Source organism: Mycetomoellerius zeteki, unplaced genomic scaffold (genome assembly GCF_001594055.1).
Source record: "Mycetomoellerius zeteki isolate Tzet28-1 unplaced genomic scaffold, Tzet1.0 scaffold47, whole genome shotgun sequence".
NCBI classification, from domain to species: Eukaryota; Metazoa; Arthropoda; class Insecta; order Hymenoptera; family Formicidae; genus Mycetomoellerius; species Mycetomoellerius zeteki.
This window is the reverse complement of record NW_017257468.1, coordinates 865,820-889,965: the sequence shown is the minus strand read 5'-3', so window position 1 is coordinate 889,965 and position 24,146 is coordinate 865,820. Positions and strand designations below refer to the sequence as shown.

At 30.8% G+C, this 24,146-nt stretch overlaps 4 protein-coding genes across 6 annotated transcripts in view; 2 read left to right on the top strand and 2 right to left on the bottom strand.

The window, feature by feature from the left end:
- The window catches only part of Bruce (BIR repeat containing ubiquitin-conjugating enzyme), a 31,126-nt gene extending 25,099 nt beyond the window's left edge, over positions 1-6,027 (bottom strand). The window contains exons 1-7 of the mRNA XM_018455044.1: positions 5,774-6,027; positions 4,416-4,735; positions 3,716-3,960; positions 3,239-3,582; positions 1,191-2,546; positions 893-1,067; positions 321-539 (exon numbers count right to left, since the gene is read on the bottom strand). Coding sequence (XP_018310546.1) covers positions 321-539; positions 893-1,067; positions 1,191-2,546; positions 3,239-3,582; positions 3,716-3,960; positions 4,416-4,735; positions 5,774-5,960 — 2,846 coding nt within the window. The 5' untranslated portion in view covers positions 5,961-6,027. The remainder of the gene's footprint in view (positions 1-320; positions 540-892; positions 1,068-1,190; positions 2,547-3,238; positions 3,583-3,715; positions 3,961-4,415; positions 4,736-5,773) is intronic.
- A 926-nt stretch (positions 6,028-6,953) lies between these two features.
- Positions 6,954-13,249, top strand: LOC108727079 (UPF0183 protein CG7083). Its single transcript, XM_018454997.1, has 8 exons — positions 6,954-7,303; positions 8,898-8,980; positions 9,158-9,385; positions 9,506-9,715; positions 9,807-9,956; positions 10,914-11,078; positions 11,875-12,051; positions 12,122-13,249. The coding sequence occupies exons 1-8, from the start codon at positions 7,240-7,242 to the stop codon at positions 12,317-12,319; spliced, it is 1,275 nt and encodes a 424-aa protein (XP_018310499.1). The 5' UTR covers positions 6,954-7,239; the 3' UTR covers positions 12,320-13,249.
- A 1,522-nt stretch (positions 13,250-14,771) lies between these two features.
- On the top strand, positions 14,772-19,254 carry LOC108727084 (S-adenosylmethionine mitochondrial carrier protein homolog). 3 transcript variants are annotated; one of them, XM_018455006.1, is made up of 7 exons: positions 14,772-14,823; positions 16,683-16,767; positions 17,205-17,361; positions 17,450-17,559; positions 18,563-18,803; positions 18,914-19,052; positions 19,137-19,254. In XM_018455006.1, exons 2-7 carry the CDS (start codon positions 16,702-16,704, stop codon positions 19,252-19,254), a joined length of 831 nt encoding a protein of 276 aa, XP_018310508.1. In that variant the 5' UTR covers positions 14,772-14,823; positions 16,683-16,701. The 3 variants fall into 3 exon arrangements, with proteins under 3 accessions (XP_018310508.1, XP_018310507.1, XP_018310506.1); XM_018455005.1 differs by lacking the exon at positions 14,772-14,823 and adding an exon at positions 16,440-16,600; XM_018455004.1 differs by lacking the exon at positions 14,772-14,823 and having other exon boundaries at positions 16,440-16,767.
- Positions 19,255-20,110: 856 nt separating this feature from the next.
- Hsdl2 (Hydroxysteroid dehydrogenase like 2) lies at positions 20,111-24,022 on the bottom strand. The gene is made up of 8 exons (XM_018455003.1): positions 23,713-24,022; positions 22,728-22,891; positions 21,925-22,138; positions 21,526-21,731; positions 21,099-21,296; positions 20,657-20,845; positions 20,443-20,571; positions 20,111-20,265 (listed from the first exon to the last, which is right to left on the bottom strand). The coding sequence occupies exons 1-8, from the start codon at positions 23,724-23,726 to the stop codon at positions 20,153-20,155; spliced, it is 1,227 nt and encodes a 408-aa protein (XP_018310505.1). The 5' UTR covers positions 23,727-24,022; the 3' UTR covers positions 20,111-20,152.
- Between the last annotated feature and the right edge of the window lie 124 nt (positions 24,023-24,146).

The window sequence follows — 24,146 nt, the reverse complement described above, 5'->3', positions numbered from 1 at the left end:
GTACTATTTCATTTACAATTCTTTAAATCTCAATATAAATAGATAGTTTTTTTTTATCACGCGCTGTAAGATAGCATCTTTTCAAAAATATTTATATTAACAAAGGACATAAAAGAATAAATATGATAAAAGAATGATTAGAAATTAATTTAAAAAATATTCAAAAAATATAAAAATATTTAAAAATATCTTTAAAAAACGCGCGCGTATACAGATATTTTGATAATTAATAAGAAAATCCACAATTTATAAAAACGAAATACAGTTTTTTTTTTAAATATTCAGCATCTATTAAAATATTCATAATTATGTCTCCTTACGCATCACTTTGTAACCGCCACGTTCTCGTATGATGCTGATCTTCCGATTGATGAAGATGCTGCGGATGACGTCTTTGTCTCTGAGCTTGCATCATTTCACTCCAACACGGAGGGACGGTCGCGCTATATGCAGGGGAATGTCGACTAAATCGTGTAAGTTCGTATAACAGCCCTAAGTCCCAGTATGAGAAATTCGATTTATGTGCTAATAGCTCATCGCTAAAACGTAGAAAATATTCAAAAATTAATAAATAAATATCAAAAGAATACTTTTACAGTGTTTTATAAATGTTATAAAAAACATTATAAAGCTATTAACACTAGAACTGTCGATGATGTCATTTTGATATCGCTCAGCTAACCATTTCGATTTTTTTCTTTTTTGGAGACACGCAGTACAAAATATTAAAAATATGTTAATATAATACAAATAATTCTAATAATACAAATATTAGTAAAATAACTCCTTCCTAATCAGAAACAAGGATAGGAAATTATCAAATTGGCATCTTTGATAGTAGTGTTAAAATGTTTTGGCTATTCAAAATGAAAACTTGCTACATGAAACTTACTAACAAATCGACGACGTTGACGTACTAGGAGCTATATTTTCACAAGTACAGCTTCCTTCACTACCCATATTCACATCGTCAACATCATCTTTCTCCTCTGTGGAGTCCTCTTCCTCCGCTGTAATGAAGAAATGCAATGTGCCATCGCTTGTGCACACACACAGCCTTTCCAAACCTGAAAAAAACCACCGATCTTAACACACAAGTTCTCAACACAATTCCTACAAATATTCCAAATTAATCTCTCATTCGCTCCTATGTGTTTTTTTTTTGGAAACGTTTTTAGAGGGACACTTACTGTTGCAATAAGTCGCAGAGATGAATTTCTTTCCATCTAATCTCGCCTCCGTTACAGTCTTCAGTGTACTTAAGTTTAATAACCTAACCACACCGTCTTTACATACAAGGGCAACTTGTCCGGCAGGTTCCTGAATGGCTGAATTATTAGTGGAATTGGTAATAGAGTTAGTAGAAAATGACGTGCACTTTTGTTTTTCTTGAAGTGGAAGTAGTACATGTTCTACTGGCGCCTGTTCCAAAGGTAACTCTCGCTTCACCAGCGGTTCCGACGCCACTTTTACTACCGGGCTTGTGAAATCCAAAGCATATACAAGCAACAGGGCATTCGCGTTGCTCTCGTTACTATGGATTTCACCGTTTATCAATTTGCTGGATTGACTATCATTATGGTCCCAGTACATATAACTTTTCTGTGGAAAGAAATCGCTTTCGTCGTCAACATCCATCTGATTGGTATTTGATGAAGAAGATTCGACGGAAGCATTATCCGCCGCGGGACACATCGCGACATACAGGTATCTTCCATCCTTGGACGTAGTTATGTATGTAATGCGGAGAGAGTCCGGTGCGTTTATTGCCAACGTCTTGACGACCACCGGTTCTGCCTTGGTAATCTTCATAAGATCCAAGCTCTTTTTGTTTATCGTTGTCAAATCAGATGTCGATGCAAAGTGGGTTGAGCCGTTAATAGGAGGAAAATTGGGATCGTAGGGAGTTGACGTCGTCGGGGTCGGACCGAAGGGAATACCGATGGGACTCGAGTAAATGCCGTTGGAGGACGAGGCGGTTAAAGTGTTGGGCGGGAAGATACCATCGTAATGCGGACCAACTACCATATCCGAGTCTACATCTTCGATAACTGGCACTTCATAAAAAATTTTACTAAGGAAGAGCTCCTGGTACAAGCTTTCCTGGCGTCCGCCATTCGAGCTGGCGCTAGTTCCTGTCCCAGATAGAGTCTTCTTAGTCTTTGATTCTTTAGAATTATCTTCCTTGATGGGTTGCGCCGTTGCAGCCTTATGATGAAAGTCATACAGTACTAAGTAATGCAACCTCGACGATATGTACCTATCACCCGCTACCTTCATTATATCTAGAGTATCACTGGCAGCACTATTTACACTGTTCATTGCACGAACTAACGACGACGAGCTCGCTAGATCGCTTGAGGCAGCCCACACATTCTCTAAAGTTCTTAATTGCGAAGGATTGTTAACTGTCACTGTAACCCCACACACTAAGCATGGTCGAATCTTATGCTCCGTCGTCTCAATGTTTATAGACGACGAGGAGTTGGTGCTTTTCACTTCCTCTCTCAGGGTTACTGGAGATCCCACTACTGAAAGTGCTGTAACTTGCACTTTATAGAACGACGAGGGCTTGTATTCCGAAAGTGGATCCGAGTCTGAGCCTAGATTTGTTAAATACGGAGGCGTCAAATTTCTCGCAGCACAAAATTGTATCGATTCCTTATTGTTTATTTCTTGATCCAAGGGTGATATATAAAATGATACTTCTCTCTGCAAAATAACAGTAATTATATTACTTTGAATAAGATAAAATTATATTACTTTTAATCAAAGTAAAAAAGATAACATATATAAGAATATCAAGCTTAATTTTTCAAGTAACTTGTGAATATATAGTCTTATATATAGTCAAAAGGATTAAGCACCTTATTAACCATTATTTAACATTTTCGTTCCAAAATCGATTTATGATACTTACCGTGAATTATCTTTTACTTAAAAAACATTTTAAACTTATGAACAATGCCAATAATCAATAAATAAATAATATTGGTAAAAAAATTCCAAGGTTTGTTTTCTATTTCTTATTGTAACAATTTTTCTTTTCACTATCACCAAATTTCAAACATATACCTATTTCACTTTAAGTACAGAAAGTGTAAAGTAGTTTAGTTATAAAAAGACAGACCTCCAGATAAATAAAAAAAAATATGAGTACCTAATACTTTTGACTAAGATTGTAGAAAAGATGCTCTCAGATTTTGTATAGCATTGATAATGCAAAACCTCAAATAGCTTACCTTCAATTGATTCGTTATGTTCCAAATATTTACAAAACCATTGGAAGAGGCTGTAGCCGCAAGGCCTGTGACATTAGTAGTACCTATGACGTCCACCGTATCGCCTGCCTCACGAGCGGGAGCTGTTGCAAGAGTCACGGATAATGGAACATTCTGTGTGTATTCACCCTTAACGAATGGACATGCGGGCGAATGCCTCTCATGCTCCGACCATGGCTCATCAGTAGGCTCCCAACATACTAAGCACACGTTACAAGTGAAACACATCGCTCTATCATCTCCTGTAGCATTTGGTTCATGATAGAAACCAGCCTGGGCCATTTGATCAGGTAAAGCCCATCTAAAATATTTATTCTGTTACAATTTTGTGTCTAGTAAATCATTAATTGCATTCATCTTAAGAAACAGAAATATAGAATATAAAAAAAAATTGTAAAAAGCAACTATGTCAATCTACATAATATGTTATGTACTTGTAATTCATATGTGGCCATTTTGGAAAAGTATTACGACGTGCTGCTTCACTAAACATTAATGCTCTATCAGTGGGACCACCTTCTAACGCAAGACTAGGCAATAGGCCATTTAGTCGTTCATTGATCGCAGAGGCAATGGGCAGTGCTGCTATATGCCGATTTTGCCTTTTTAATTCCATTACTAAACCAGAACAGACGAGTTTTAAAGATCCATGTGGTAATTCCAAACATATCGTATTCCACTGCAATTAAAATTTCCATTTTAAATTTTATTAATTTTAGCATTGATATATTGATATTAATTTTGTATGCATAATACAAAGATTTATTAAAAATCTTGTATATATTTATATAGTAATTATTTTTTGTTTAACACAATGTATAATCAATATTATATTTTTAACTAATTCCCATAATTATATTGACTATCATAAATTTAGATTATTCAATATTAAAAATCTCTATATAATTAGTTCTATTATAAAGATCAAGCTATTAAAAAATATATTAACTTTTTATTCTTACTAAATATACTAAATAAACATCTAACAGGCGTACTAAAAAATGTATTTCAGCTTTAAAATAATTCATTTACTTTTATATTCTCACTATGAATATCTACGATCTAAAATAATTACAACAAAAAATGTATTAGCATTTTATATATAAAATAATTAGCTTTACAAACTGTACTTACTTTTTGAGCCTTGATACCCTTTTTCTGATTTGCTTGTGCCGTAACAATTTTACTTGACAGTTCTTGCAGCACCTCCAGCAAATGTTCCACACCTGGTAATTCTACGCATTGTAGGCATTGAAGCAATATCGTTGCCTCTGACAGCAATAGTTCTAGCTTTATGACATCCTCGCTTTTAGAAACTGGGGTTTGCAAAATTGTATCTAATAACAGGACCCCATTGTAATCGCTACGTATGCCAATTCCTCGTCCATCTGTATACAGCACTTTGTCTATTCCATCCGATAAATAAATCCCTTGTAATTTCCCATTAGATTTACCTACAATCGCCATTATAAGCATAAACATTTTATAAATCTTCACACATTTCACGTAATATCTTTCACTTTTATTTTCAATAACATATATTTTAATAATATATGAATTAATATATATCTTAATACAAATTTGTAAAAAACATTAATACAAAAATGTAAATTGATTATTTTTATTTTAATGACTGCGAAAAACACTAATATTAAATATTTAAATAGTTTCCTGTCACATAATCTTATAAAATTGTTTGAATATCTGCATAATATACATTTTAAATACATTTTACTAAATAATATATATTTCATATAATATTAATATTAATACTACTATCTTTTGATATTTTCACAACATGATCTTGGAAAAATTATGCAAAGATCTTACAAAAATCTTGATTTTGAAAAACATAGGAACATTCTTTGTTCTTATTTCTTGAACTTATACAAAAGAATACTTCTTTGCTGCAATCATATCACAATAAAGATACCGTTCATAAAAAACTTTATCTTTAATGATTGGATCAGGTCAAGTGTCAAAGTAATTTGTAAAATTAATGGAATTAGTTCTTAGAAGACAACAAAGAATGTAATTGGTATACCGCACAATGCTGACAGTCATAGATCTATTTCTTTAAGCCGTACCGTATTACTTTCTGCATTAAAAACGCAAATTCATTTTCGCGGAACAAAGGAACAGAGACAAAATCCAGGAAGGCGTGAAAAGCATGGCCGGAATGCAACAAACTGTAAGATTATCTTCCTGACTCTCCGGATTCCGGGGAAGAGACAAAGCTTGCCGCTTTGAGGCACTTCGTGCCGGAAAATTTCAACGACGAGGAAGTAGTGTTGTCTTATTCCGGGAAAACGTACGCGACCTTGACTCGCGTTATTGCACAGTATCCTGCAAACATTGGGCGGACAGCCGCGACGGCGACGGGGACGACGCTGTTGGAGGGGGGAGGGAGGAAATCTGCCGTTTCCTCGGCGCCGATCCGGCGGGGGTGTTCCGCGGGGATCGATCACGACGAGGAAGCCGCACACGCTCACCAGACAGAGAACTCCTCTGCAAGATCACGCCGGAATTGACATCGAACACGTATACTTGTGCGCTGCCAGTGGTGATGAGTAGAACATTTAGATTGGCGTGATAGATAATACTCTTGCACTCGGTGTCCACGTTCAAGCAACCGTCCTCCTTCAATAGCGACGGGTCATCATCAGCCATTTTGCTCATGCGGATCACGCTTTTCTGAAAAACTTTTCTCTAACGCTCGGACATCACGAGAAACATGGCGCACTCGTCAACGCCATCTTTGAATAGAACGTCAGCAGACCGCACTGAATGTAGCCGACTATCGTCCCTCCCGTAATCGATCGATCCCTGCGGGTTTCGAGCTTCGATTCCCAGAACGATTCACACCGAATGCTTTAAGCCCAGTGTCCACGATGCTAGAAATCCGTCAGAGATCTCGGATGAAGAAAGAATTGACCAATCGCATTGATCATGTGACTAAATTGTTTAAATGTGATTGGTTAATTCTTTCTCTCTCCGAGATCTCGGACCAATTTCTAGCATCGTGGACACAAGGCTTTAGGCCGGAATTAGGCCCTGCGCACAATGGAGGAAAAATTAGGAACAGGAATAGATATTAAGATTTCAACCTATCGGAAACCGTGTATTCCGGTGTAACTGGTATCTGATAGGTTAAAATCTTAATATTTATTCCTGTTCCTAATATTTCCTCTATTGTGCGCAGGGCCTTAGGCCGGTATTCATAGTCAGATCTTAAATTTAAGACTGTCTTAAGTTCAGCTTTGAGGTATCATGAACCAATCAGAGAGCCGCATTAGCATCTTAAGCCTTGTGTCCACGATGCTAGAAATTGGTTCGAGATCTCGGAGAGAGAAAGAATTAACCAATCACATTTAAACAATTTAATCACATGATCAATGCGATTGGTCAATTCTTTCTTCATCCGAGATCTCGGATGGATTTCTAGCATCAGCTGCGTTCAGCAGACTCAACAGTTTTGCAACCGTTTTATGAGTGCCTGCTGAGATAGGACCATTCTTCTAGATCTAAAAGTATGATCCAATCAGCGCGAAGGAAACTTCCAACAGCGTGACCTATTATGACACTGAAAATAAACGTTGAGCAAAACAACATGAAAAGATACCTTAAGCTACGCAACGCAGCCATAATCGCGTCTCGTTTCCGCGAAAGGCTCATCTTCTGAGTTCCTCATACTCCGCGGCAGCGTATCAGCTGTTCGATGACAGTTTGCCAACCGTAGGACTTGGGGGGTGGTAGAAGTCGCAGCAGCGCTGCGAAAATAGTGAGCGAGGTTTATTGTTGTGGGATGTGACAGCAATATGGCTATCTGGTGATTAACAATCGAACGGACGGACAAAGGAGCAGAGCAGTTCATATGATAATCGACGACGCCGCTCTCCTCCGCGACGCATCATTGTTCCGTTGTTTCGTGCGTGGCTAGCTAGACGAACGGGACAGGATGCTGGAGCTCGAGGTGGTGCCCGAGAGATCCCTCGGATGCGAGCAATGGGAATTTATTTTGGGCAAGTGACGAAACGCAAAACGCAAGCGCAAACGCTCGCGACCGACGAGCGTGGGTTGTTATGATTTGCACGACACGCAAACTAAATCGTCTCCTCTCTCCCTTGTCGAGTTTCACGATCGAATCGAGTTATATGAGACGAGAACAAGCGATTGTAGTCCGACGACTACAATTTGTCTCGCGTAACGCATGATTTGTCCTTGTTTCTTTATGCGTTGCTCCATTATTTATCTTTGTTATCTAACTGTGAAACTTCGACGAGCGAGAACGAATATGAGCGTTTTTTTCCTTTTTCTCTATTATAATGTGTGGTGGCGTGTATAATGATTTTTTAAATAAATAAATACAATTCACAAAAATAAATCAAAATAACAAATGCTAAATCAAAATCTTGGTGGAAGTACAGGCAATTTATTCTACACTTATACCAATTTATCAATTTTTATTCCAATTTTTTTCGTTTCTTAGTCATTTGTGTGTGTGTGTGTGTGGTGTGTGCGTGTGTGTGTGTGTGTGTGTGTGTGTGTGTGTGTGTGTGTGTGCGCGTGTGCGTGTGTGTTTTGAGAATAAATATATTTTTCATTTTTCCAATTTTATTTGGCTTGTATTATTGATTAGTTTCTTATTTTCAATTTATTCTATTTTTGTGAAAATTTTATAAATTAAATTACTCTGATAATTTATTCTGTATCTAAACTAAATTATCATTCTTTATTCTCACTTTTATTAATTTCTTAATTAACTGTTTTAAGAATAAATATAATTTTATTTTTCCAGTCTTATGTGGCTTGTATTACTGACCATTTTCTTTCGTATTTGCAATTTATTTTGTTTGTAAAAACCAATCTTATGTAAATTAGATTATTCTAATGATTTATTCAATGATTTATTCAACGATTTATTCAACGAACTGTGATAGAAGAAGAGAAGAGAGGAATAATTTTTTATACACTGACTTCCTGTGTTGGCTCATTTAAAGACTTTTTTACGTTTTTTATTTGTTCAACGTTCATATTAATTTATCATTCTTTATTCTTATTTTATTTATTTCTCAATCATCTGTATTGAAAATAAATATAGTTTTAGTTTTTCAAACCTTATTTGGCTCATATTATTGAGCATTTTTTTCCTTATTTGCAATCTATTTTATTTGTGAAAATCAATCGTATGCAAATTAATTTTTCAATTGGCCTCTATGCAATTAAAAAATGTTTTATCTATTTTTTTAAAGTAACTATCCGTTTTCATTTTTTAATTTTAAAATTCTCTTATCTAAGATTTATTCTCTGTAGCTGTATTAAAATTTTCTATCTTGTTTTTGTTGAATTTTAGACATATGTAAACAGCAATAGGTGTCATTTGACTGATATATGATATAACTAAATATAATTTAAATATATATCTAATTATATATAAAATATGTATATTTAAATATATATAAAATTTTGTTTCATTTTAAATACGAATGTACATCAGTTCAGCTAGAAAGAACAGACTTATAGTTTTGTATAAATAAACTTTTATTTGATATACCAGAGAAAAACGCAAGCATTAATTTATTTTAAAGTCCGAATATTAAGCTTACTACATTGCAGGTATGCACTTTTCTCAGTCAGTATCGATAATACAGTCTCAAGTCGGCGTCATAAGAGGAGTGCAAGTACTTTATAGCGACACTGTAAGTATACTTTAACGTATGTGTTGGCATGAATCTTACATATACATACATATATATGCATAATGCACATAGACTAAAACTTTTTGAATGCATAAACAAGTAATACTCCTATTGTATCGTACATCAAATTTAAATAGCATAATCAGATGTTACATAAAGCATTATGCACGTTCGCAGAATCCGTTAGACGTAGATCTAGTAATAAATTTACCTCACGACGGCATTCGGCTTATATTCGATCCTGTTGTACAAAGGCTTAAGATAATTGAGATTTATAACATGAAGTTAGTAAAATTGAAATATTGCGGCTTGCCATTCAATTCGCCGGAAGTGTTACCTTCAATCGAGCAGATAGAGCATTCATTTGGTGCGACTCACCCGGGTGTTTATGACAGTGAAAAGCAGGTATACAATTCTTCATAAAATTTAATCATACATACAAAACTATAGAGAGCTTACTTCAAAATAATTAAAATTTATACGAATTTTTGCGTGATATGTAATATCTATAATGATAAATTGCAGGTGTTTGTATTGAATTTTCGAGGACTATCGTTTTACTTTCCGATCGATTCAAAATTCCATCCTGGTTATGCCCACGGATTAGGCTCATTACAGTTTCCTAACGGAACTTCTCCTCTGGTTGCAAAAACGGCAATTTACGTTGGAAATATTCTAGCCGGTGGTAGCGGTGAAGAGCACGGTTCTAAGACCCCGCCGCCACCTTTACCACTTGTAAGTAGACTTGGGCTATTTTGCCATTACTTAAAAATAAATTTAAATGTTGAGCATTTAATGTATCTTTAACATCCATATCTTTACACAGGTTTGTTACCATAATAACTTGTACTTGGAGAAAGCTGATATCATTCGAGACAAAGCACGTACTCGAGGACTCAAATTACATCTTTTTACGGAAGGTAGTTCTGGAACAAGAGCATTGCTGGAGCCGAAGAAGCGATGTCTGACCAAAGAGGTTGCGCTTTATCAATATACTTTTTGCTAAGAAAAATCAGTATTTAAATGTTTATCATAGTATTTAAAATAGAGATCATAAAGTGGAGATCTGAAACATGTGATTCACGACAATTAAATATCTCTGTTTGATAAATTTATTCCATTGAATACGAATTTCAATATGTGAAAAAATTCAACTTGTTTTAAGAGGAGAGAGCCTCGTGTAATCAGTTCGAAAAAAATCGAAAAAAATTTTTCTTTAATCGAAAGTAATAAAAAAAATATATTTCTAAAGTTACAGAACGAATTACAAAAATTTAAGGAACCTTAGTCCATTTCTTGTGTTGCACAGACATTTGTAGGAGACCATTTGCTCGTCTATAGACCTGTTTTCTGTGGCTGAACTAGTATACACTTTTGGAATTTAAAGCTAAATAGATATATGTTTGGCATTTGACAAAAACGTAAAAGAAAGTTGTAATGCAATCTAGTACAGGAATAAAAAACAGACTTTATGGTAATATAATGTTTTTCGATACTAAAGACTTTAAACAATTTTTTTTAGTCAAAATCGTAATTTTTAAAAAATGCTGTTTTCCATTTTTTTCTTATTTTCTTGATTCATCGACAAGGTAATTTCATATAAAAAAATAAGAAATTTATAGTTTTGCTTCAAATGAGTACAAAAGACACTATAATTCCCATCAACTCACTACTCTGGTGAGAAGGTCGTGTCAACATCTATTTATGGACTCTATAAAATTATTTTTTAACAAAAAAATGTTTTTCTATATTTAAAAATGTATAACACATAAAAAATTTTTAAAAAGATTCGTTGCATTGCTTGTTCAAAAGAAAAAAGATCCGTAAAATTATCTCCTTTTTAGTGATACACAGGCTCTTCCCTTCCAAAAGCATGTTTTTTTGCTCACAACATATTTTTTGTTTCTGATGTTATAATTTAATACGATTTCAGGTATTGTTCGGTGATACATGTGAGGATGTTTTAAGTGCGCTTGGTGCCCCGTCTAGAGTATTCTACAAAGCCGAGGATAAGATGCGTATCCATAGTCCACACGCGCACAAACGAGATAAAACAAGACGGTCAGACTTTTTCTATAATTATTTTACTTTAGGTTTGGTAAGTACGTTTTTTCATCTGGTGATATATGACACGAGCTTACTTTAACAGTTGAATCGAAACAGTACAAATTATTAATGGCAAATTACTAACACTAAAGATATTATTGATATATCTAAAAGAGATAATCAATATAAATACTTTGCCTTTTTCTCTTCAAACTATTCATAGAAAAAAATTCTAGATGTTTATTAGACATATAGGTGTCCTCGGATTTTCCATAAAAACTTTAACAGTATTTTCTATGAATTGAAATAAGAAAAAAATGTTATATAAATATAGGTCCTAAAATGCTTTATTAAAAAGTTATAATAAAAATACAAAATGTGTAAGAAGTAATTTTATCTAAATTTGCATTTCAAAGTATCGTTCACCCATATCAGTACAAGCTTGACATCGATATAATTTTGAATTTATCCTTTTTTGCAAGGAAGAGAAAAGCTGTTATTGATAAATTCAAAATTACGTCGATGTCAACATCAGATTACATATTACGATAGGAACCAAAGTCCTCGAATATCTATTGCCAAAAACAGAATTTAAAAAAGTTAAACCGTTTTTGAGAAATCTTGCAGACGGGCAATTGAACGGACGGTCGGCCCAACATTGAAATTATAAAATAATTTGCTATGCGCTGCACTACATAACAAATAGATTCAGCTAAATAATTAGCAGATAGATCAGTACAATGCTTCTACATGAAATTGTAGGCCATGTCATTCTTGAATACGTTCTTTCTTTGTCTATTGATTTCATTTTTCACACTTACCACTTATACTCATGTGATTCTTTGCAGGATATCTTATTCAATGCTAAAACCCAATGTATAAAAAAGTTTGTACTTCACACGAATTATCCAGGACATTATAACTTTAATATGTATCACCGCTGCGAATTTTCTCTGACTCTGCCTCCTGAAAATAATTCCACGGAATCGGGAAAGTTGATTGACGTTTCCCCATCTCCTGTTACAGTAGGGTCTTTAGTAGTTATTCATGTATTTAATATACCGTGTGTTAATGAATCTTAATTTCATCTCATAGATCACTGCCTATACAAAATGGGATAGGATTAGCGAGCAATTGAAAGCAAGTGCACGACCAGTAGTTCTGAATCGTGCGTCTTCGACAAACACAACCAACCCATTCGGCTGTACGTTTTGTTACGGCATACGGGACGCGATTGTCGAAGTTATGGCGAATCAACATATCGCAAGTGTAACTTTATATAGAACTGCGTGACGTTGATAATTTATACTATGTAAAGCATTACGTAGCGTGATTCGTGACGAATAGTCGAGGACAAGAAATTAGCTAACTTACGAGATCTTAAGTTTGCCGATTAAAAGCAACGGGATGACAAGACCGAGGTGTAAAGAACTCTATCGGGAAGCTTTTTTAATGTATAATCAATTATTTTAGAATACAAGGATGATAAATAAGTGTTACGTAAAGTGTGAATATTAAGACGATTAAACGATGACCGTATAAGATATGTATAAAAATTCAGGAGCAAAAAATACATGGAAAGTAAAATATATCATCGTGAGGACTTATGTGATTACATACATATGTATTACTTATCATTTCTCTTCAAGCCTTGTCTCGCAGCTATGGATACTTGGATCAATTTCAAGTTGAGTTTATCTTAACAAAGTTCAGTAGTTATCCTTTTTTTAACGTCTTAATTTTTCACTTTAATCTTTACGCAACGTTAGAATTAGCTGGAAGATATACAACAATCATTGTAACGCAACAATACGCTGCTCTATTCTTAAGAATACTGTCTTTTTTTCTACATGTAGAATTACAAAAGGCATAATTACCATATTATATAAGTTAACATATCTGTACAAATAATAGTATGTAAGTTCAATAATTATAAGAAATACACGAAGGAAAATTATGATATTAAAACTTTAATAGGCTCTGAAGGTTTTTCGACAGGACATTGGCCGGTATTCATAGTTCGCTCTTATCACACAAGATCGTCTTAAATATTTTGAGGCATTAATACGGTTCTGTGATTGGTTTTATCATCTTAAGACTGTTACTTAAGACAATCTTAAATATAAGAAACCACTATAAATACCGGCCATTATAGTGGCTTTTCGTACACAAACGTACAATAAAATCCATTATTTAGTGATCATTAGTAGCGAAGATCAAATAGAGGAGTAAAATTAAAATTCTTATATATTTAAATAAAAATATACTTTTATTTAGTTTTAACGATATTAAAACTAAATAATTGATATTTGTTATTTTAATTCCTTTATGTCTCCATGTCTTATTATTTTTGTTAAGAAAACGTTGACTCTGTATCATTCAAAGAATCTGTAGCTGGAAGAAAGGCGATATTACTTTAAGACATGTTAAATTTTGTCTTATGATTAAGAAACTGATATATATTGTCAATATATATTATTATATTATGAAAAGAGATGGAAATACTAGTAATTTCGTCTAACAGTAATATCTAGTTACTTTTATTTGGGACATCACAGCATCTAATTTAAATTTCTCATCTTTTGTCATAATTAAATAGTTAATAACAATTAATAAGGCAGACAAATTATAATGGAAATTATTAGTATCCGCAAAAAGTATTTTAACTCGACAATTATGGAAAACAGAAAAAAAACGACGGAAAATACTGTAAATTTTTATAGGCGATATAATCTTTTTAATCAATTATAAGGATTGTTATTAATAATCTTGACATATAATATTATCTTTTAGATGAAGTAAGAAAGTAAGTCGACTCTCTCAAATTTCGTATAAATGATAAATTTTTTAACATGGGTGTGAAGAAAAAAAAATCCGTGAAATTGGAGGAAACCAAAATTATGTATACCCTGATTATCGTGTTCTCATTATAAGATTACGGATTCTCACCCAGCACAAATGTCGTCTGAGTGACGAGAAAATTAGAAGTTACAACATTGTGTAACATAATAAAAATATTTGTTGTATCCACGTGGGTTTATTAATTTTCCCTTAAAATTTGTTATTAATAATAAAAATATAATTTTATACTTTGTCCCAAAGTTTGCAACTCAAAATACTAGAAAGTTACTTCTCAAAGAAGTAACTGAAAAAATAACAATAATTTTAAAAAGACTCAATAAAATAAAAATATATGTAAAATCGAGGGCAAATGAATCAAACGCTGGTGCTTATAATAAATACTTTTAATAAATTTAATTATATATATATACAAACGTTTCAATCTATTATTAAGTCATTCTCAATGTTAAAAAATTCGTAATTGTCAATATATGTTAGAGGTCAATATGTAAAATTAATCTTTTTAAAAAAACGAATTTCGCAAATGGTACTTCTCTATGCTGCAAATTTTGTTTGATATTCTTCTTATTCGTTTTCTTAGGTTGAACAATCATCGCTTCTCCATCAACCAATTGTATTTTTTTCGATAAACCTTTATGTCTTATATATTTTCTTGGTATATTCTTCAGGTGACATTGGTTTCATGAAACTTAGAATCCATATGCAATTGGTTTTACAATTAAAATTTTTAATTAGTTTCAGTCGTGATACCACCATGAGTTGCTTTTAATTGTAAAACCAATTGCATATGAATTTTAAGTTTCATTAAATCAATGTCACCTGAAGAATATGACAAGAAAATATAAGACACAAAAGTTTGTCGAAAAAAATACAATTGGTTGATGGAGAATCAATGATTGTCCAACCTAAGAAAACAAATAAGAAGAATTAGAGAAGTACTGTACCGTTCCATTTGAAATTCATTCGTTTTTTAAAAAAATTGATTTTATATATTGATATCTAACATATATATATTAACAATTACAAATTTATTAACATTAAGAATAACTTAATAATAGGTTGAAATGTTTGTATATATAAATTTATTAAAAGTATTTAATTATAAGCACATAATAAGACAAGAAAGAATCTGAGTTTGACTCGTAAGTGAAAAAATTATTTATAAATTTTTATATTAAGCGGTAATTTTTTAGGTAATGAGGATTAATAAGATGATCAATTAGAATCTATACTTAAATGACCGCTTGTCCATGACATTACTAACAGTGGACAAGTAATTTGTAATCTGTAATTAAGTTTTTATCTTTATTACCTAAAAAATTACTAACAATTTTACAAATAATCTTTTTACTTATTTTTTTCAAAACTTTCTTCCTATAACATTTTGAGTCACAAATTCTGTATATATTTTAATTTTTATTATACCCATGATATATAAATTATTATGTGATATAATTACTATAATTAATGTATATATAATATTATATTGTATATATAATTTATTATATAATATATAAATAATTTCAACTAATCAAGAGAATTACAATAAAGAAGTATCTTTATCATATATAATATTTATAGATATTCATTGGTGAATTCTGAGATAATACTATCAGTAAAAATCTATAATAGATTTTATAGTATAGCTCAGCGAACACAAAGTTATAAACGTACATATTATATAATTTCCAACAATATAACCAACAATATAATTACATTTTAATATACATTTTTTTAAATATTTTACATTTAGCATTTTAAATAGAATTACATTTTAAATGGCATTTTAAATGCAAAAATACCCAGCCCTGGTTATATTCAGTTATACATTATATTACATATAATTTTGTGTTTGCTAGGACGTAATATGAATTACTTTTGGTACTGACAGTAGTATCCCAGACAGCATATAATATTTATAAAATATTTACAATATATTTAAAATAAATCAAATATAAAATTTATTTTAAAAATTTTGTAAATATTTTTTGTGGTCTTAGCTGCACGGATCATAAATATTTATGATATAATTATTTGTGATTATGAATTATGATTATGAATTAATTGTGATTATGAATTTATGATTTGATTATAAATATTTATTGTAAATATTATAATAAGTGCTATGAAAATACTTAATGAGACATTATAATCCAAGTAAAAAATACTTATTAGAAATATTTATTTATTATAAATATTACATAAAATATTTAGTCTATATTTAATTATATTTCGAATAAAGCTTTATATAAAAATCCCAGATAGAACACGGAGTCATAATTAAGTCATAATGGTATCACAGGACGTCATCATGATGTCATTTGATACCAAAAAATTGACTTATAAGTGACAAATGAGGTCATGATGATGTCCTCATAACTTCTGTGTTCTACTTGGGATATATATGAAACATCTATTAACATTTCAAAAAATGAATATTAATAAATATTCTATGCTGTTTGGAATAGCATTGAATAGCATTTCAGAACACGCGCCATCGATTATATATCGATGCCATATGCCACGTGCCACATGCAGCGTTGTATTGCTGAATTACATATACAGTGACTGTAGCTTATTTGTAAAAATGATTCTGTTATATTTATTTATCATGTTAAAATATACATACAACACGTGTCAATTAAAATACAATCTATGACGAAGTCTTTTGACTAAATAACTTCCTGCTGCGCAATCGTTTGCAGCATTTGTGTACGTCTGTCTCGATCGAATCAAACGACAGGTTATATGAGAGCCGAGTGCGAATTGTATAGAAATTATTTTTATTTTCAAGTAACTCACTTAAAGACAAGATGACAACGAGCGAAGGAACGGAGAAAGGAACGAACGTGCGAAATGTCTTCGTTACTTCACTTATTGTAAGTGAATCATCATGTATAGTTTACGTTTTGCATTGACACATACATGTCGCACATGTGTCAGCGTCAAGTATTCTATGATTCCTGAATAACTTTGACATAAACATTATTGTCGAACATATTGTAATTGTAAAACGAGGAAAATTAACTAGATCTGCTCGTACAATAATCGATTTCAAATATCTAATGACGATTGATAAGTTGATGATAATAATAATTGATAAGCTACAATTGATTTCTTTATCATTGAAATTTTATATTAAACAGTCTTTTTTCATTTTATATCATTATTAAATGAATGTTAATAAAATATAAAAAAAAGAGAAAATGAAAATATACTTTTATATGTATAATTATAAAGAAATGGAAAGAAAAAAATTTTGACATTTTCGAGTTATTGAATTATTTATCATTTACATATAATTATGTTTATATAGGCAGGAGGTGCTGCGGGCACATTCGTAGACATCGCGTTGTTTCCACTGGACACATTGAAGACACGACTACAAAGTAAACAGGGATTTTTAAAGACTGGAGGCTTCACAAGTCTTTATAAAGGCATTGGTCCAGTCTTAATTGGTACAGCACCAACAGGTATGATACTGCAGATATGCAATACACTCAGGAATCAATAAATTTATGGATTATATACATTTGTACAGTAACACATTTTACATTCCAGCCGCGCTATTTTTTTTAACATATGAAGAAATCAAGACTATATTGGAACCTAGGATTTCTATGGATTATTATACTCCACTTCACATGGGAGCAGCTGCGATATCAGAAATGGTGAGACTTTAATAATTATTATCTTGTGACAAATGAATCAATCAAATCAACGGTATTTAATTTACATTAAATAATTGAGCTTAAAAAATTTTGATTCTAAAATAAAAAAAAAACTTTAGATATTTCAAATTGATGTATAGAGCAATATTTTCCAATTATTGTTTTTCCTCTTAATTCTTTTATAGCTATAATTATGTAATAATTAAAAAAACATTGCTTTCTACATAAATTTAACATAAGATTTTTCAATTTCGAAGTCAGCGTTCTGTAAGCTCAATTATTTACAGACTGAATGCTGTTAATTTAACTAATTCATCTCATGAAAGAATAAGTTTTAGATGTATATTAATTCAACAATTGCGAGTTATCGAGCTATTCGAGCCGCGCTGGATATTATTTGCGAAAAACTTTTTTATAACAGTAATTTATTAATATAACAGTAATTTATTTATTACATACGTTTCAATCTTTTTAACATGATCATCTTCAGTGATCTTATTCTAAGTCGTTCTATTAAATACCTAATGATTTTAAAAATCCGAGAGAATAAAATTTCTTCGATGTATGTTACTCAATGTGCTTATTTTAATTTTACGCAATATCCTTATTTTAATATCTGTTGACAAGATATCTTTTCAACGAGAATAAAATTTCTTCGATGTATATTACGCAATATCCTTATTTTAATCTGTTGACAAGATATCTTGTAATGTACATCGAAATTTTATTTTCTTTCGGATTTTTAAAATCATTAGGTATTTAATTGAACGACTTTGAATTTAAATCATTAGGTATTTAATAGAACTTAGAATAAGATCACTGAAGATGACCATGTTAAAAAGGTTGAAACGTATGTAATAATATTAATAAATTACTGTTATAAAAAAGTTTTTCGCACAAATAATATCCAGCGCGGCTCGAATAGTCCGATAATTCGCATTTGTTGAATTCATGTTCTTGAGAGCCTTATTAGTGTATATTAATTGTTATTTTATATATACAGGTAGCATGTTTATTACGAGTTCCAGTGGAAGTTATGAAACAAAGGAGACAGGCACAAGTACATGATAGAAAATCGTTTGATTTCAAATTACTATATCGCGGATATTGCAGCACGGTGTTACGAGACATGCCATTTAGTATTGTACAGTTTCCGTTATGGGAATATTTGAAAAAATCCTACAGATTCTATATTGAAAGAGAAATATATCCTGTGGAAAGTGCAATTTGTGGTGCAATTGCAGGTTTTTATATTACGTTTACACGCTCCAAATAGGAATAAGAAAATAAATTTTAGATTTGCATACTGTTATTTATTTTTTTGCACCTACGTGTGTATGCTTTGTAATTTTAGGTGGCATCTCTGCAGCTGTTACGACTCCATTAGACGTTGTAAAAACGAGAATAATGCTATCAAATAGAACGTTACTTTCGTCAGAATTAAAGGTACTAAATATACTTCATGGAGTATATGTAGAAAATGGTTTTCATGGGTAAGTATCTTCCGCATTTCTTCTCTTTTCCTTCCTATGGGTAATAGTCTATAATTTTTTAACATTTCATTATAAATATTACAGATTATTTGCTGGTTTTGGACCAAGAGTAACGTGGATCACATTAGGAGGCTTTATTTTCTTTGGAATTTACGAAGAAGCAAAAGTACTTACACATATAATATTTCCAATGCTGAAATAAAAATATAATTACATTCTTATATAAAAAAGTAATGTATAATTTATCAAATTATAATATTTTTTGCAACATGTATAAAAATTATTTATTTATTGTACAAATCTTTCTGATAACAATGTATAAATTATATATTTATATGAATATCATCTTTATGGGTACAAAATATAATATTTTAATCTATATATATAATTATTAGTTTATTACTAGTTATAAAAAATTATTCTTATTGTGTATTATACAAAATTTCTCTTAGACGTTTTGTTTCCTAGAAACTAGGGCTCTAATTTTATTCCGTTTTTCGAAGATACGTGTAAACGTAAAACGTTTATCCGTTTATATTCGCTTTCAAAAAAACGTTTACTTGAAGGTAAACGTTTACACGTTTAATTAGCATATCCGTTTATATAAAAGAAACATTTTTCCGAATATATGTGTTTTATTATACATTTAAACGAAAATACATTTACATGTATATTTAACATATCCATCTATGAAAAACATCTTTTCGCGCGCGCGAATATTTTAACGTTTTTTAATAAAATTAAAAATCGAATTTTTTGCATTTTCTCAATTCGTCATACTCCTTAATAAAAGGATAAATGTTTATATAAAAAAAGTGAAAATATTCGGAAAAACGTTTCTAATAAACGGATATACTAATTATACGTGTAAACTTATTTTCGTTTAAACGTATAATAGCGAACCCTACTAGAAACAAACTTGAACAATTCAACCAAAAGTTATAATATTAATGTAAATTTTGGTTCATAGTAGTTATCATTTATACATATTTTTCTTATTTTCCAACGAAGAAAAAAAGATGCACATAACAATATGCATATAAAATATTTATGTTCGTCTTTTTTTAAAAGAGTGTGATGTGGTATTTTAATCTTTGTATTCATAGTTTGGATTTTAAACTGATCATTAACTTTTCCAATTTCATTGCTTTCTGCATATTTCCACTAATATTTAATTTACCTGTCATAAATGCAGAAACTGGTTTTAATTTGCCTGTCGACAAAAAGCAAGTTTAAAATACATTAATGTAATAATAACATTAACACACAGGTATATGTACATATTATGTTCTTAGCACCAAGACATTACCGTATCTCTTGATACACATGATACAATAATATAACAGATGCAAGAATAAATTCAAGAGAAAGTTATTAGATCTGCACGTACCTGAAAACATAGCAAAGAAATTTTCTGAATCCATTGTAAAAGTTGCATCTGCTGGCTGACTAGGTTCTCCTTTGCCAGTAGCGCCCTTTCCATTTTTCAAATCAAGGAACCATACACCAGATTCCTTTCCTAAACATGAATATATATATGTATATATAAAGATATCTATTCTCTTACAATCTCTTCTTTTCTTCTGTAAACGAAAAAAAATTACCTTTTACGTTGAATTGATATATAGCACCAGTTTTGTCAACCAGTTCACTACTTAAATTTGCATTAATAACATTAAATAAGTGTGCCAACCGTCCAGTTTCATTATTCGTTTTATCAGCACCACTATGGATGTTGTCTTTAGTATGTGCACCATCCAAAAAGAAGTCTAGCATTAAATTGTTCTTGTTTGCTAAATAAAAGATTACAAATGCTTATTGCTAAAGAACCATTTAATAACTGATAATACATAGCATATTTTTAAAGATTTTATATTTAGGAAACAAGTTTAATAACAATATAAAATTCAATATAAAAATTCAAAAGTTAATTGATTGTCATCACACAATTCACTTATTTATAATTGCTATAAATTTTACAAGGTAAATGTTAATATAATTAGTGTTTTTATTTGTCTAGAAAATATAAATAAAATTCAATATTACCTGGGTTACACGCGTAGTCTGTAAAATCAGTAATGCCCTCGTTGTTTAATATTTCTTCGTCAATTAGAAATTGACCAGTAATGGATTTGCTATCTTTACAAAGCAATGCATAAACAGCATCAGCTACAATTTCAGGTTTTCGAGAAACATTACTCGAGTCTGAGCTTAATAGCATGTCCATTGCAGCAGTATATATAGCTAAAAATATGTAATTTATTTAAAATAATTTTGCATAATTATTTAGTATTGCCCAGTACACGGACAATACTAAATACAATCTATAAGTTACTCAGGTAAACAAAATTTTTATTTTACTTAATATCACCTTATCATCGTTATTTTCTATATTTATAAAATAATACTAGCAATATATGTATATCACTCATTGTAACATTTTTTTTGTCATAAATGAAATATGACAATATACCTGTCCTAGGCCAAACAGCGTTAACCGCAATGCCATCAGGCTTAAATTCTTCTGCCATTCCAAGAACGCACATAGACATTCCATATTTAGCCATTGTGTATGCGACATGATTTTGAAACCAAATAGGTTTCATGTTTAACGGCGGACTTATATTAACTATATGTGGATTGGTGCTTTTCTTCAGATATGGTATACAAATTTTCGATCTACAATACAATTTAATTTCTTGGTAATTTCCAGTACGAACTTGAGAATGCGTGTTAATATTAATCAGTTTTTTTAATCAATTGTTATAGATTATGATTAATGTAATACTAAATTAATTTAAGTTAAATTAAATTAATACTAAATTTAAATACTAAACATTAAAAACCCGCAAGCAGTGTAAGAAAAACCTACACGAGAAAAGTTCCTCTGGCATTAATATTATTCATAAGATCGTATCTCTTCATTTCAGTTGCAAGAGTGTCTGTTAAAGAAATAGCGCTCGCATTATTCACAACAACATCTATTCCACCAAACTTGGCAACAGCATTCTCCACTGCGTCAATCACCTGCTTCTCATCGCGTACATCCACAATACAAGGTAGAGCCTTACCACCGGCTGCTTCAACTGAAAAATATTTTTTCTATTTATATAAATCTTTAAATTCTTTTTTGAAAAGGTTTTTGATGGATCTAATCGACTTAGTTGGAATTAACTTCATTAAATTTTGTTTGGTCTTGTTAAATTAAAAAATATTCATTAAATTAAATAAGAAAGAGAATTGTATCAAGCTATATTGCTTATAAAATCTTATTTCTATATGTGTTAGATATCACATTTCTTTAGATATCAGCATCAAAATTAACAATTTTATTAGTTGATACTATATATTTGACATAAATATAAAAATTATTTTAGAGATAGTCAATTTTTTAATTTCTAAACGATGAGTTATTAAATATAAAAAAAAAAAATTATACTAAAGTTAACATGTATCATCTATAAAATATGAATATTCTATTTTTGTAATATTATAATGTCATTTTAATAATGATATTTAACATAAATATAAAAATAATTTTAAAGATATTGTACTTTTTATTCATAAACATCAGTATGGTAAGTATTTCTTTATCCATAAACCAATACCTATAAATGTATCGCTGTTAGATTGTACCATAAACCCAAATCTGTTGAAAAATTAAACAATAATTACTTTCAGAAGCCGCTGTATAAATGGTACCCGGTAACTTTGGATGTGGTTCGGCAGTTTTTGCAGCAATAACAATATTTGCACCATCTTTCGCTGCTTTCAAAGCTATACTCTTCCCGATACCTCTTGAAGCTCCAGTTATAAAAACAGTGCGACCGGCCAACTTCCTATCAAATATTGGTAATAATTAACTAGTATAATCTTGTTCAACATTTACAATAGCATTATTATTTACTTAGATGTATTATTAAATATACTATGTATCATTTAACAAATTATACATCATTTATGAGAATTATAAATAATATACTGTAATAATTCATTATATCTAAGTTTTAAAATATAAAATAGTAATTTAATGTATTATATAAGGTAAAAGTATCACTTAGTGGACATGAATCAATTGTCAAGTAAAAGGATAAAATATTTCAATTATGCTTTTAGATATATATATATATATATGATTCTAAATAAATTCATTATTAAATTTTTATAAACAAATTTAATCAATCATACATATCATTAAAAGCTTAATATTTAAAATTTTATGTCACTTTGTTCAGCGAATTATGTCATATCTACTAATTACCCACTAACTGGTACATTTACATTACAAATATATATATATATCATTTACATTATCAAACGTACATATCTGTTTTTTAATAAATTTTTGTTTTCGATATGTAAATTACTCAACAATTCTAAAATTTAGTAAAAAAATTATGGACTTAAGTAAAAAATTAACAATCCAATTAACATTTTAATTTCTGTACAACTTACGAATAGTACAATGACAGACACATGATAATGTTTAAAACACGTTTTACACATTATCATGTATTTACATAAATCATGAATGAGTTCACGTAGCAATCTAATAATGAAATGTACATACTTGTGTAAATTTATATTACTGTTCAATGCTGAGGATGAAAACTTGCTAAATCATATATAGGAACACAATGAACTCGAAAATATTACTTACCCCGTATTAATCATTTTTCTGCCTTTTTGCAATATGCTAGCGTATAGAACGTTAACGTCTTCGTTGATACGTGGCCAAGTGACCGAAAACGGGATCGCTGATCGGTCGATCACAATTGCAAATCAAGAACTTGGCTGCTAGAGATGTAAATCACAATTGTTTTTGTTGCGGCCGTTTCGAACTATAGTTCCTACTCAGGTTCAAAGTACATCACATATCCTTTAGAGAAACGCTTCAACAAGTCATGCCGCAAAACGAAGTCTTGACACTGTAAGAAATATACATATATATGTATATACACCACAGTATATACTGTGATATACACACACATTCAAAGAAGACATAATCCTAACCTCTTTGACACAGATTTTACTTATCTGGGTGCGTTCCAAAATTCACTCAGAGTAACTCTAAAGAACCCGGAGTAGTGGGGG

Coding starts and splice junctions, on each gene's coding strand:
- LOC108727079 (XM_018454997.1), top strand. CDS start 7,240: ATGCTGGAGCTCGAGGTGGTGCCCGAGAGATCCCTCGGATGCGAGCAA. Junction 7,304..8,897: donor GCAATGGGAATTTATTTTGG/GCAAGTGACGAA, acceptor ACTACATTGCAG/GTATGCACTTTTCTCAGTCA. Junction 9,386..9,505: donor TTTATGACAGTGAAAAGCAG/GTATACAATTCT, acceptor GATAAATTGCAG/GTGTTTGTATTGAATTTTCG.
- LOC108727084 (XM_018455006.1), top strand. CDS start 16,702: ATGACAACGAGCGAAGGAACGGAGAAAGGAACGAACGTGCGAAATGTC. Junction 17,362..17,449: donor AATTGGTACAGCACCAACAG/GTATGATACTGC, acceptor TTTACATTCCAG/CCGCGCTATTTTTTTTAACA. Junction 18,804..18,913: donor AATTTGTGGTGCAATTGCAG/GTTTTTATATTA, acceptor TTGTAATTTTAG/GTGGCATCTCTGCAGCTGTT.
- Hsdl2 (XM_018455003.1), bottom strand. Junction 21,732..21,924: donor GCCAGAGGAACTTTTCTCGT/GTAGGTTTTTCT, acceptor ATTGTATTGTAG/ATCGAAAATTTGTATACCAT. Junction 20,846..21,098: donor AGACTACGCGTGTAACCCAG/GTAATATTGAAT, acceptor TCTTTTATTTAG/CAAACAAGAACAATTTAATG.